Source organism: Mus musculus, chromosome 15 (genome assembly GCF_000001635.26).
Source record: "Mus musculus strain C57BL/6J chromosome 15, GRCm38.p6 C57BL/6J".
Lineage (NCBI taxonomy): Eukaryota > Metazoa > Chordata > Mammalia > Rodentia > Muridae > Mus > Mus musculus.
The window spans coordinates 38,291,243-38,305,128 of NC_000081.6; the positions used below are offsets into that span (position 1 = coordinate 38,291,243).

General features: G+C 50.5%; 1 protein-coding gene and 1 long non-coding RNA gene across 8 annotated transcripts in view; one reads left to right on the forward strand and one right to left on the reverse strand.

The window, feature by feature from the left end:
* Positions 1–221: 221 nt before the first annotated feature.
* Klf10 (Kruppel-like factor 10) lies at positions 222–9,469 on the reverse strand. Of its 3 annotated transcripts, NM_001289471.1 has the most exons (5): positions 9,317–9,469; positions 6,380–6,610; positions 5,373–6,285; positions 4,833–4,922; positions 222–982 (listed from the first exon to the last, which is right to left on the reverse strand). In NM_001289471.1, the coding sequence occupies exons 1-5, from the start codon at positions 9,350–9,352 to the stop codon at positions 948–950; spliced, it is 1,305 nt and encodes a 434-aa protein (NP_001276400.1). In that variant the 5' UTR covers positions 9,353–9,469; the 3' UTR covers positions 222–947. The 3 variants fall into 3 exon arrangements, with proteins under 3 accessions (NP_001276400.1, NP_038720.1, NP_001344606.1); NM_013692.3 differs by lacking the exon at positions 222–982 and having other exon boundaries at positions 3,164–4,922; NM_001357677.1 differs by lacking the exons at positions 222–982; positions 9,317–9,469 and adding an exon at positions 8,455–8,658 and having other exon boundaries at positions 3,164–4,922.
* Gm35248 overlaps positions 7,505–13,886 on the forward strand; it is a 44,393-nt gene continuing 38,011 nt past the window's right edge. For 2 of the 5 annotated variants that reach the window (XR_001781639.2, XR_001781638.2), the window contains exons 1-2: positions 8,725–8,898; positions 9,175–9,307. This is a non-coding gene — a long non-coding RNA (predicted gene, 35248). Of the gene's footprint in view, positions 7,580–7,764; positions 7,834–8,724; positions 8,899–9,174; positions 9,308–13,886 lie in introns of those variants that run through there. The other 3 variants (XR_001781645.2, XR_001781643.1, XR_001781644.2) reach the window with 3 other exon arrangements.

Sequence of the window (13,886 nt, forward strand, 5' to 3'; positions counted from 1 at the left end):
ACTGGAAGTTCACAGTCATGCTCACTACATTGCAAGTTCAAGTCCAACCTGGGCTACAAAAGATCCTTTCTCAAAATTAGCAAAGCAAGCCCCGTAAGTGGGTCGTGGCATTTGTACTAGAACTATGATTCTGGGATTCCAGCTTGCCAGCTGTAAGCTTATCTGTTCCTATAATCAATTCCTTATACTAAATAAACCTCTCTGAGCTCTGTGTGTGTGTTGATGTGTATAAAATGTTGTTTTATTAGTTAGATTTCCCCAGAGAATTCTAGGACACCAGGTCTCTCAAGCTGATCTCTTTCGCTGATACTTCCTCTGCTCTCTGGTGGAGATGCTCTGCTGTGAGTGAGTCAGCTCAAGGTCATGTCTTAGCCCAGGCTTCTCCACCAGGACTGGATTTAGGTACTAGGGCATTAGCAGCACTGCCACGGAAAGAAGCCTTCCCACTCATCTTCAGGAAGAGGCCTGCCCAAAATTCTCCGAGAGGGTCTTCATCGTTCTCGGCGCTTCCTGAGAGCAATGAGAAAGAGCAGAGGGACTACCAAGGTGACATTTCTAAGCAGTTCCAGGCAAGGAATTTGACTCTGCTGAAGGACCTGTGTGTGCCACCCCTTTCAAATCTTAACCCTGCCCTGTTTAAAACAGAAGAACAAAACAAAAAAACCAAAATACCCCAAAACAAAATAGATGTGCCATGACTGTTTTTGTTCTATGATGCTGGGCACATGTTAGACAAGTATTCCACCAATAAACTCTATCAGTCTTCTTTAAGTCTGGAACATGCAGCAAGAGGTCCCTTCCAGAACCAACAAGGAATCAAAGGGCAGGCTTCAGCATCCGGTGGCTGTATCCTGTATGTTATATAACATCCAGTTATTCCCCTCCTGAGGCTCCGCAGGCTCCCTTTCAGTTCAGCAACGTGACTGAGCCCTGCTATGTGTAAGACGCTAAGCGAGATGCTGAGGGCAAGACTCAGAGACTCCTGTCCTGGAAAAAAACAGAGGCATTAGGCAATTTCAGTAAAGGGAAATGATGGGCGGTGATAGTGGAAATGTCAAGGGAGAAGGTCAGGGAAATCATTCTCCACACATGAAGTAGCACAGCAGTAAGGCTCGCATCTTAGACACAGGGTACAGGGGAACTGGAGGGGAGGGGCTGGCAGAAGCCTAATGGTGCAGGATACTGGGGACCCTCAAGGAGCCCCAAGCAGCTAGCTACCTGCCACCTGTGACTACCAAGCACTTGAAATGTGGTTGGTCCCAAGTAGGATGTGCTATGAGCATGTAAGAGTGGGTTCCAAGGGTAACTTCAGAAGAGATGGACTAGGATTCTTAGCCATGATACTGACTCGGTGTGGAAATAGTTTGGGTATATCTTTTTGATGTATCTACTAGAAAATAACCTAAGATAGGGTTTCATTATGTAGTCCTCCTTACCTGGAACTTGATGCGTAAACCAGACTGAGCTTGCACTCACAGTCACTCTCCCCAGGGCTGGAATCAGAAGTAGGCCCAAGCCTACTTGGGAAGGGGAAAATTTAAATGACATGTGGCACATATTTGATATACAGTGCTGTTGCAGGCAGTGGCTCATACCTGGGGTTCCACCAGGCAAAGCTCAGGCAAAATTGCAACTAATTTGAAGCCAGCCAGGACTACAGAGCAAAACCTACCCTGTTCTATGAAAACCAACGGAAGGAGTTCCGTGGTGCACAGCAAGGCTCTCTGCGTGCAGCAGGTGGAGGCCGGGAGTCAGGAGTTCAAGGCCAGCCTTGACTACCTGTCTCAAGTTACACAGGAGAGAAAGAAACATCTAGACTTCTCCAAGTGTACTGGAAGTCTTTAAAGTATTTTACACAGAAAAGCCTCTGTCAGGTTTCCCTTTTCCAAAGGGAAAGGCTAATTAGCAGGAAGAGACTAGAGACAGAACACCAGGGAGGGGCTGTGAGATGCCAGATTAGACAGGCTGGTAGCAGGGTAGGACTGGAAGAGAAAACTCTCTAGCTCTGGCTACAAGACTATGTTAGAAAACAAAAAGGAAGCAAATCCACAGCACATATAGGCTGAGAGAGTGGGTAGCAGGGTCAAGGCCAGCCTGTTTCAGGGAGACTTTTTCACTCCTCAGAATAATCACTAACTCTTACTCCGGAGGAACGGATAGGATGGATCATAGAATTCCCATCTTTGTCAATCAAAATGGTTAACCAGTCAGGAGTTCACAAGGACCACACTGAGCTGGGTGGTGGTGGCGCACGCCTTTAATCCCAGCACTTGGGAGGCAGAGGCAAGCAGATTTCTGAGTTCGAGGCCAGCCTGGTCTACAGAGTGAGTTCCAGGACAGCCAGGGCTACACAGAGAAACCCTGTCTCACAAACAAACAAACAAACAAACAAAAAAGAGAGAAACCCTGTCCTGAAAAACCAACAAAACAAAACAAAACAAAACAAGAAACCAAGGATCACACTGGGACAGCTGAGTAACAAAACCCTTATAACTTAAGAGAATGATATATGTCTCCACAAATCCATATCGACAGGAATAACTAAGGAGACTAAACTAGTCTTTCCTATAGAATCCCCAAAAATATACAACAAAAGAATTAGAATACCACAATAATTTGCCTCAAACAAGATTCATACAAGGATGGTAAAAATAACAAATCAAGAGGTTGGGGTAAGGAATCGTGGTGAATCCTAGCATTCCAGAGGCACAGAAGAATTGCGACCCCCTGGGCTATTTGAGTTCCAGGCTAGCCTGGGCTACAATAAGACTTTGTCTCAAAAAGTGAGCCAGGTGTTCAAGCAGGGGCCTTTGCAGATTTTCTCAAGAGCAGTGAGACTTTTGGGCCAACTAAAATAGTGACCTTATTAAAAGAAAAAAGTCATACCCTACTTACAACGCTCCTAAGTGACTAGCAAGTGTCTCTGCAGAGGTGGCCTGGCCTCTCACACTGCTTAAGGACCAGTTTATCTGTTATATCTAGAGTATCTCTTCCTGGTCTGAGTGAGTACAACTTGAACAAGTCCCTCCAGATGACAGGTCAGCCTTCTCTTGTTGGTCATAGCAGTTACATCATCTTAAAGCAATCTGGCCTCAGGTTCTGATCTGAATGAGGTCAGTATGAAGGTGAGATGGAGAATGGGTTTTAACACATACAACAGACTCACTGTGTATACCAAAGAAAAGTCTTTATTGTAAACAAGGTATAAAGTTCAACAAAAAATATTGTGCAAATTGTAACTCGTGATTTTTTATAATTTTTAAGAAAACTCTTCTTTCAAGGGTTCAAGTTTGCATGTCAGAAACCTCTGAGATATGGAAATAGTTTAAATGGGAAAGTGTGGTGAGGTTTTCACTGTGGATTTTGAATAATTTACCTTTGCGACCAAGTGTATCATCTGTCCACTTTACAACAGAAAAGAAATACTGTTAGCAAAAGTCATTGCTCTTGCGGGGGATACAGGTCAGCGATGAGAGCTCTTACAGAAGACATGCAAGGCCCTGGATTCGATGCCCCAAACTGCAGGTGTGATCACATCATGACACTTTAAAAAAGTCTCGGAGTTTCCCAGATGCCCAGACACTGTGGTGCTAAGAACATGACCACATTAACATCCTTTTCAAGGTAGAAGCGAATGTTCTAATAACAATTTTCCTACCTATCTACTCTGACATCCTGAAAAACTCCTATAAATAAAAAGACACTGTCCATCTGTAACGGTCATTAAACTTTCTAATTTGAAAAAAAAAAACAAAAAAACAAAAAAACCACAGTGTATGCTTGACGTTAAGTGTCCTTTGCTGATGACATAAAGCCAACTTTCTCAAGGAGTTATCTCAAATTCTTGACATCTCTTCTTTATAATACATATTTTCATCTCCAGATTTTTTTCTAAACAAAGTGCAGTGTATTTTAAGCCTACAGAAAACACATTGGTATACAATTTTCAAATCTACACAAAAAACTGCAAGCAAACTAAAATCTAAAGTAGAGTAAAATGCCTAAACTTTCAAAACAAAATGCCAAAGAAGAATTTTAGCTGCATTTCCAAGCAATTAAATTAATGAGGGTTCCAATCCTTTGGCTCCCCCACAGCAATGTACAGCTGTTCAACTTCAAATACCAACAATAGTGGAAAAATGAGTTTTAGATATACTTAGCTACATCCACGGATTTGACTGGAAAGACTAGGAATAAGAAACAAGATAACTCTAGGAGAAGATGACATCTCTGTGTAACACAAACTCATTTTCTAGCTCCATTTCTGTACCGTAATTTCCAGCCTCTATATTCTTGAAACCAATCCTTTGAAAGAATCACACTGCAAAGCTGGTCTCAAGTATAAATGGCAAAAACAAAGTCCCCAATGTGTATGTGATTCAAAACCTGTGCTGCGCTCACCTCAGCCGAAACTTTCCAGACTAAAATAAGGGAGGAATAAAAGGGTTCTCCTCTCTCTCTGTGGTAAGAACTGAGCCCTGTCCTCTGTGACCTGCCTGTGGCTGAAGCACTTCTTGTCATTTCACCCAGGCGGGGCCTCCCCCAGGCCAGGGCTTCTACTTTAGGCCCTTTTGGAGGGCCACAGCCTTGCAGAAGCACTTGACACCATCACTGGCTCCTGACTCTGACCAAAGTTTATTCTGCGTCTCCATCTTCTGGCCGTCACTGTGCGGAAGCAGGGGTCGGAGGCAGAGCAATGTCATTTAACTTGCTAACTTCCATTTGCCAGTTTGGCAGCTTCTTGGCTGATAGGTGGCGTCGGGCATGCTTGGTTAAATGGTCGCTCCTCATAAACCGACGGTCACACATGGGACAGGCAAACTTCTTCTCACCTGTGTGTGTCCGCCGGTGTCTGGACAGTTCATCGGAGCGAGCAAACCTCCTTTCACAGCCTTTCCAGCTGCAGCTGAAAGGTTTTTCCCCTGAAGCAAAGAAAGCCAGATGGTTACTATACATTGACGCACAGAGTTTAAAATTGAAAGCTGGTCAGTTCATAAATTATCAAAGCTTGGCGCCATGGTTCACACCTTTAATCCCAGCACTCTGGAGATAGAGGCAGAAAGAAATCTGAGTTCAAGATCAGCCTGGTCTACAGACTGAGTTCCAGGGTAGCCAGGGCTGCACAAAGAAACCCCGCCTGAATAAATAATGTAATAAATACATATATATCATGTATATATTACCAGATGTGCTGCTTCCTCTGCCTCCAATTCCCAAGTGCTGGGATTACAAGGGTGTGGCACCAGGCCTAGGGACAAACTGACTAATTTTAAAGACAATGAGTCATCTACCTCACCCTCCCTTGCATTTGTGTCCACAGTCTAACTCCACATACACACCCACTTCAAAGACAGAGCCCACTCGGTCAGTACCTGTGTGTGTCCTCACGTGGGCCTTCAGATGGGAACTTTTAAAGTAAGTCTTGCCACACCCTGGGTGGCTACAGATGTGACTTCTTACTCTGGACGAGTCAATCTGAGGAGTGACCCTTGCTGCTGAAGGAGAGAATCCAGGAGCAGGGGCAATGGGAGACAGTCTGGTGCCACTGGGGCTCACCACTGGAGGCCTTGGGCTCTGCACAACGGGCTGGGGTACCACAAACACGACGGTGCCCTCAGGCACCTGAGTGCCCATGAACAACACAGGTGAGCAGACAGCTGGTGGCTGGCTAGGAGGAGTGCTGGGGACAACTGTGCTAACAAGAGAGTTGTTGGCAGGAAGGGGAACCATCTGGCAGATGACAGGCAGGGGTGGCACTCCCCCAGTGGATACTGTAGGTGAAGACACCAGTACTGACTTCTGCACTGGGGACGAAGGAGCTGGCTGAGACCTACAAATTACTGTCTCTGAGGAAGGCACAGCAAAGTCATATAGTGCAGCGCCCGCCTTCTCATCACCATCGGACACTGTGCTGGGCTCAGGCTTGGATCTGTTTGGTGACACTGCAGCACAGGGTATGTTCTTTCGAGTAGCCTCAACATTTCCGTGGGTTCTTCTCCGGAAAGAATTGTCCTGATAGTTGAGGATGCTAGCTGCTTTCACGGGGCAGGACTGGTGGTTGCACAGTTGGGCATCAGCTGTGTGACGGATGACACTGGTGGCTTGAGCCTTAGGAAGAGGAGGGGCAGCTAAAGGATTCTTTTCCTCCTCTTTGAAAGGAGTGGCGCCTGGAGGCTTGGCAGCATCGGAGAAAGATTTGAAGTGGCCAGTAGATGGCGCTGATGCAGTCAGATTTGACCCTTGGGAGGGTTCGAAGTCAGAGGGGCTGTAAGGTGGCGTTAAACACTACAAATACAAACACAAGCAAGGAGAGGAATTAGAGGTCCATTATGTAAACTCTTAAAAAATGCTGTCACTTCTACCCACTGAAAATACTTACAAATGCTGGGACTGTCTGAAGGTCAGGCGTCCCTGGAAGCAAGCTGTCATCCTCGGAGGTATCAGACACTGGTGTGACAGGCCTGTTTTCAAGGTATTTCTTGAAATGAGACTTCCAGTCGCAGCTCATGGACATGAGCGCTTCCACCGCTTCAAAGTCACTCTGCTCAGCTTTGTCCCAGGGATGCATCCCCTCTCTGGGCTTTTCAGAAATTAGTTCCATTTTCCCCTCCTACAAAAACAAAAGTTGAAGCTAATCAGTTATCTGGTTATCCAAACCGCAGGAATGCCCAATGCTTGCTATTTTATTTCAAGGTTAAAGGCCACCTTATTACCAGTAAGGGAATTAAGACGAATGTCTTAAAATGTAATTTGACTTAAACTACTTCCAGGTTAAAGTGGTATCTAGTTACCTAAAGTCTGAAATTGGTAACTTCATCACATACGGTGGAGATTGAGTAAAATAAGTGGACACACACAAATACAGCCAGGCATGGTGGGATACATGTATAATCTCAGGAATGTGGAGGCCAAGAAGTTGGAAGTTGCATCTCAAAATGCAAAACACACAAAGCAACCAAAGAGGAAAAAAATATTTTATTTTGGTCAAGTCTCAATCTCTTAATATCTATGATTTTTATCAGATTTATTAAACACAATGCTTTTCTGTACCATAAGGGACCAGACAGGCATAAAATATGTTCTTGGGATATGCAAAAACAAACAAACAAAAAACCCCGAGTACAAGTTGGTTTTAATTTAATTAAAACATGATTTGATAACCGATCATGCTCTGTGTGCAACACCTTCGACCTAATGTCTCACATTAAAAGTTCCATGACCTGAATTTCAAAAGAATCACCAACCATCTCTACTTTCCTCTTAAAAAGAACTTCCAAATTCTTCTGGTTAAAGTAGAGGTTGCAAAAATTATGAAAAGCCTCATAAAGTGGGGGAGCCTGGAATATAAGGCTCCAGGCCAACTCTGGCTATATAACTAGTTCAGGGCCAGCCTGAACTCATAAAGACAAAGCAAAAACCTAATACATAAATAAAATGGCAATGATAATCTTAACGCTTTTCTAAAAATGCCTATCTTCCTGCTGAGTGTGGGAAAACAAGACACGGTTCTTGAAACATCACTAACAATGTAATTGCATAATCGTTCGCGCCTTTATGTAAGCTGCAATGGATGAAGACTGTAAGTGTAAAAAGCCTATAGTCACCAACTCAAAGAAAGAGGGGTGGGAAAAAAGGCAGCCAGGGGTGAAGAATGTGAGCCGGGAGGGGAAGCCGGGAGGGAGCGAAGAGCTGGTGCGAGGCAGGAAAGGGAAGCCGGGTGGAGGCAGAAGCGAGGCGGGGCGGGGCGGGGCGGGGCGCGGGAGGCCGGCGGGGGAGATCCTCGCTGGCGGGGACCGACCGATGGGGCCGCCCTAACCTCAATGAGGCTGGCGGGTGAGTCACCGGGAACACTGCCCGCCGCGCGCACGTCCCCGCGCCCCGCCCCTGCCATTGGCCGGCCGGCCCGCGGCCCGCGTCCGGATTGGCTGGGCGGGCAGGGTGGGGGCGCGAGGAGGAGGGGGCGAGGCATGTGAACAAAGCGTGATCAGCGACTGCTCCGGGCGGCGCAGGAAACGTGAACTGGGAATTGCCGCGCCGTCACCTTTCCCCTACTTCCTGAGCACGGGCCCCCGCCCCCGCTCGGCCGGGGAGGGGCCGCGGGCGCCGCCGCCAACCGCTCGCCAGTGCGCGCCGGGCGGCGCGAGGGCTGGGCGGTGTCGGCTCCCGAGTCGCCCGCCCCTTCCACCTCCTCCGAGCCGCGGTTCCCTTAGGAACCGACAGCAGGGCCGGGCCTCGTTCCCGCCCCTGGCGGAGGCCGGGGCTGGGTCACTCGGGGACGAGAAGCTCCCCGGGTGCACCCGTTCGCCGCCCATCCCTGGCCTCCGCCTCGGCTGCGGGAGGTGGGGCCGGGTCCCCGCGGAAGCCCGACCGCCGCCCTCCTCCTGCTCGCCGCCTCCGGGGAGCGGCCGGAGCCTGGGGCACTCCGCCCACTCGGCCCGCGGGACCTCAGCCTACCCGCATCTGCAGCATTCGTCCGACTGCTGTTTCCGGCAGCCTGAGCCCCCGCAAGCAGTCTCTGCAGGCTCCCAGACGTGCGGCGCCCACAGCACGGGCTCCAGGCGCGCGGCCCCACGGTTCCCGCCTCGACACGCGGCCCCCGCGTCTCGCGGTCCCGACTCCCCCGCCAAGCTGTCGGGCTCCAAGGCAGGACCCTGCCCCCTGCCAAGAGTAATCTATAGGCAGCCACCTGCCTCCGCCTCGGATGGGGAGTCCCCTCCCGACGTCTGCGGGGGCGCCGCGGCTCCCCTGGCGGCCGCAGAGTCCGCGTGCCTTCCATACCCCGCGCGAAGCCGGCCATCCCCTCCCCCAGCCCCGGGCTAGCCCAGCCCCGCGGTCTCCACCTGGCAGGGTTTCCCCCTCCCCCGAAGAGCAGGCGCCCTCCTCTCGGCTAGGCAGACCGTGAGTAGTCCTTGTCACCCCGGGTCGCATTCCTGGTGCAGACAGGGGCATCTCCCGCCAGAGCCAGGTGCAGGGCGCCCCCTCCATCTAAACCGCGCTTCCAGGGAGACAGCCCCTCCAGCTCACTCGTCTCCTGGGGTCTCCCTGAGAGTCCTCCTTGTCTCCTGGATACCCAGGATCGCTCTCCCCTGGTCCAGGTCCCAGGCTTCTTCCGACCCTTTTTTTTTTTTTTTTTTTTTTTTTTTTTTTTTGCACATGCCCTCGATGATATTCCAGCCTGCAGGGAGGAAATCCCTTGCAAGACCCCGCTGCAGCCTGGGTTCTCAGGCGTGGCTTATTTAGGGGCTCATGCTTCGCGCTCCGGCTGGCTCCCCTACACTGACCGGCAGGAAAGGACCAGCATCCTCAGGTAACTTACCGAAGCTTGCTGGAGAGAAGCGCCGAAGTTGAGCATGGTTGGCTGCCTGGCCGCAGGTCGCGAGCTGCCTGGCTGCTGGCTGCTTAGTTAGCCACAGACGGGAGCACTGAGACACTAGACGTCGACGCCACCGCGCTCCGCGCTGTCTGCCCCCCTCCCCGTGCAGGTAGCCGCTCTGCCTGCCCCGCGCCGCGGGCGGGGTAGAGGGCGGGGCCTAGTGTCGACCAATCAGCGGCAAAGGTGTGTGAGGCCTCAGCCAATGAGCTGGCAGAGCCACGCGTGATCAGCGGCTGCCCGGCTGCAAGAGGCTCTGTCAGTGGAGCGTGTACACAACCCGAGGCACCGTGTTCCCTCGGTCCAGCCCCGGGGAACTCCGGGGACCACCTGACTCCGTGACGCCCCTCGCCCAACCCTAGCCTTCAGTCCTCCGCCCATGCCCGGGGGCGGCGCCGGCGGCGGGGCATAGCTGGGAGGCGCGGTGGCGGCGACTAGGCTTTGCGGAGAGCCGGCCCCACGTGGGGGGTGGGAAGGGAAGCCCGCTCCGCCCAGTCCCCTTCGCGCCCACAGCGTCTGGGCCCGCCAGGGAGTGGGCGGGACCCCGAGCAGGAGGCGGAGGCGGAGGCTGCGAGCGCGGCTCCGAGCCACCAGACGTTCTTTGGCAGCGTGGTTCTCGTGGGTCTTGCGTGGAAGCAAGGGATGGATGAACCACTGAGCGGCATTTCTGAGCATTTGCCGGGTTTTGTCACTCTAAGCCGGAGGACTGGGGAGAACCAGGGCGAGATGGTGGCGGCGGGAGCCCTGTCACGGAACAGACACCTGCTCGCACTCACCGCCCACGCCCAAGGCGGCAGGCGCTGGCTCGTCCTCCCATCTGCAGCACAGGCACTAGCAGCAGGGCCCGCCTCTGCGCGTCCCTCCCGTCCTTCTGGGCGGTTGGAGTGGGGACTAAGGGAAGCCGGTACCAAAGAGCTAGTGGCGTGGCAGGGAGCCCCAGACCCGACGCTCGGTGGCAGAATCGAGTTTGAGTTTGATGTAGTTGAAGTTTAAAATACAATGTTCGAGCTATTTCCAAGGTGGACTCCACTTCCCCCACCCGCGGGACCACAGTCTTCGCCGACGCCCTACCAAGAAACCGCTTGAGGGGATGGGGTGAGGAAAGCATGCTTGCAGGTGGGATTCCTGACCCGGTCAAACATCGAGTTCCTGTCCCTGCCCCCTCCACCGCTCCAGGGATTGAGGGCAAGCTGAGCTTCTTAGGGAAGCCAGCTTGTGGGTGCAGCAGCCCGGCTGAGGCTGTAGCCTCCTAGTCTGAGAGCTCTTGGCTCCTCGTTGGCGCCCTATTGCCCCGCCCCCTCGCCCGTTTGTGCGGGTTCACGGCAGCTGTTGGAGCCGGAGGGAGTGATAACGGGGCTTAAAGCAAACTAGAGATTTTTATCTTCTCCCTGGGACAGGCAGATCATGAGACAAAAGTCACTGCCCTCCTGTGGGCTTTTTCAGCCTGCTGGGCTAAAAGGGCTAAAGCAGGTGCCCTTTCTCAGTCACCACAGACTAGGTAAAGGAGGGAATTTGTTTTAGAGGCCTCCAGCTCTACCAACATCTATCTGATGGTTCCTTCTGGTATACCTAAAGCCAGCCAGCAACAAATGTAATGATAATAACGTGGGCCAGAGAAGCCCTGGGTGGGGGTGGGAGTGGGGGAAGATGACTGAATGGCCTCCTGTCACTGCCTGCTCTGAATCCGCTGGAGGAGCGCCAACTCAGCAACCCAGGCAGCTCTTCCTGCCTCTCTCCACCCGGTGCCCTGCTTCTGTCTGCAGGAGTGTCCTTCCCTGCAGGCTTCCTTCCGCTTGGGCTGGCCCATCCTGTTGATCTGAGTCTGAAGGGCTGGAGCAGCTGGCCTGGGCACCTGCTGCAGCGCAGGAAGCTCTTGTGTGTGCCCAGTGGCAGGCCTGCCTGCCTGCCTTCCTGTCAGGGAGCCGCCTCCGGGAGAGGTCACAGCCAGACCCACCAAGCCTGAACCCTGTGTCTGGCGTGGTGCCCCCACACCCACTCTGCAGGCTGAGTTGTAAGGAGCGTTTGGGACTTGGAGTGATCACAGCAGGAAAGAGGAGAGAAAGGGGTAGGAGAAACTGGGTAGTGGTGACCTGGAGATTCAGAGAAAGCCTTCCCCAGGCACTTCAGACCTAATATCGCCAAATCTAAAACTCCTCTTTCTTTGTGGTCTTAAGGGGTGATCATTGCCAGTCTAGCCACAGTTGCCTCCCTCCCTCAAAAACTTAAGTGAGATCTAGTTAGTCCCCAGCTCTAGACAGCTTTGCCTCAGAAACACCTACTTACTGTTTGTTTTACAAGGTACTCTGTCTGCCTGTCTTCACCCCCCTCCCCCCATTTTGTCTTCAGTAACAGGGTCTCACTATGCAGCCCTGGCTGGCTGACAAATTCTGTGTAGCCCTGGCTACCTAGACAACCCTCCTGCCACAGCCTCCCAAGTACTGGGCTAATGGGCACCAGGCAGGCACTTGGCTCAGTGTTTCACCTCTAGCTTGCACGAAGCTATTTCTGTCTGTAATCCCAGGACATCCACCCACATCACAACTTGTTTTCCAGAGCCCAGATGCCATGCTTAAACTTAAGATCACAACAATCCCTACTTAAATAAATTACCTTTGTCTATTGTTATCGGGAGATAAAAGGCTACCCCTTTATGAGCTAGGGGTCTCCAGCTACTCATTCAACTTTTCAGCCTTTTAGTAAGTTCTTCCCTTGCCCAGAGCCATCATACAGTGCATACATCTCCATGCCACACCCCCATTCAATAAGCACTGTCCTTCAGGCCTCTGTTCACTGATGCATTCAACCAATGTTATTGAGCATCTGCGTATTCTAGGCCGGCCAGTAGACTGGTCTCGAGCTCTTGAATCTTCTGCCTTTATCTGCCAACTACTGGGATCACAAGGGTGTGCCACATGGGAGGCTAAGACAAGATTGTCATAAATGAGACCAGCCTGGGCTACATAGTTTCAGGTGGAGACTGACTACTGAAGAATTTACAGGCTATGGAATGACACAAGACTTGGTGCAAAGAGAGGCTAGACTCTCTTGGAAGAGATGCTTTTTTTTTTTTTTTCTGAAGGCCCCTTTTCTCTCTGGTTTCAGTGTTTCCTTGCCATGTTGGTGAAGCCTTCCTTGATAGCTCCAGGCTGAATTATTTGCCTGCCTCTCCTCCAAAGCAATGTTATAAGTAAGGAGATATATATATATATATATATATATATATATATATATATATATATGTTATTGCAAAACCCTTTTATAGTATTGAATCCTGCCCACACCCCACTCAGATCTAAACTCCTATAAGACAGTGGTCATTTCATAATGTCCCTTCATATATACACTCAAGCTGGCCTGGAACTCTCAGCAAGCCTCCTGCCTCAGCTCCTGAAGTGCTGTGATCACCGACATGAGCTGTTGTGCCCAGTTCCATAGTTATCTTTCTTATTTACTATTTGTTCTTTAATAGGTACTTGATACATTTTTCCCAATGAATTAAATAAAATACTAGATTGTTTCTGAAGACCCCATGGGATTGCAGACAATGTGGGCCAATATGTGAGTGGAAGTACGAGTCCTTCCAAACCCTTCTCTTAGATTGTGCTGTTACAAGGCCCTTCATAGATGTAGTCATCTTGGGCATGAATAAGAGAGGAGACTTAATTTGGCTGTAGGAAGTGATACCTCAGATGCTGACCCTTATTGCTAATGGTGTTGGTTTCCCTTCAGTCAGAATATTGAAGATAGAGACTCCCCAGTTCAGATACTGATCTTAGAACACATTGTACCTACCAGCGAGCTTCTCTTTGCTCTGTACAGTCACCAAGTCTCATCCTTGTTCATCCCTTTTTGGCTGTACCACATGTCAGGCATTAGTGAACACTGGAGAACCATCATAAAAACATTCCCTGTGTTGAAGGAACTTCTAGGATAGTGGGAGAAGCTGGTAACTGTAGCCATTGCTACATTCTGGAAGATACTAAGAGAGCTGGTGCGCAGGTGATTTTGGAGGTGCTTAGAGCAGTGTCAGAAGGGCTTCCCTGAGTTAATTCTCAAAGCCTGTGGAGCAGGGACTGCCAGCTACTCAGTATATGCTTTAACAATAGGATCCACACACTTGAGAGGCAGAAGGAGGATGTGTACGTCACTGAAGGGATGTAAGAGAATGTTGCTCCCAGGGTCGGCAAGGATAAGTGTTAGCAGGGATGGCTGCATAGGTTGCCGTTCTAGCCCAGTATGGAGGATGGACTTGAGGAGTGGGAGCTAACACCAGTGTGGAGGCAAAGGTGACAAAATGAAGCCTAAAGAAAGGAAGGAGAAGCAGGTTGGAGAGGCTGGGGCAAAGATGTAACTTGCTTACTGGATATGGGGTGAGGAAACATACTCACTAGATCTAACGAGAGAGACATCGTTACCGGAAGAAGGGACCACAGAAAAGTCATGGGTTGTGGAGGACAGAAAGCCATGGTCAAATTGGCTTTATTAAAAAAGAAGAAGTCCGGGCATGGTGGTGTAC

Excerpts from the sequence above, each read along its gene's own strand:
- Klf10 (NM_013692.3), bottom strand. The coding sequence starts at position 9,352 with ATGCTCAACTTCGGCGCTTCTCTCCAGCAAGCTTCG. Across the intron at positions 6,611-9,316 it reads CTTCTCTCCAGCAAGCTTCG|GAGGGGAAAATGGAACTAAT; the intron begins GTAAGTTACCTG and ends TTGTTTTTGTAG. Across the intron at positions 4,923-5,372 it reads CCACGTGAGGACACACACAG|GGGAAAAACCTTTCAGCTGC; the intron begins GTACTGACCGAG and ends TCTTTGCTTCAG.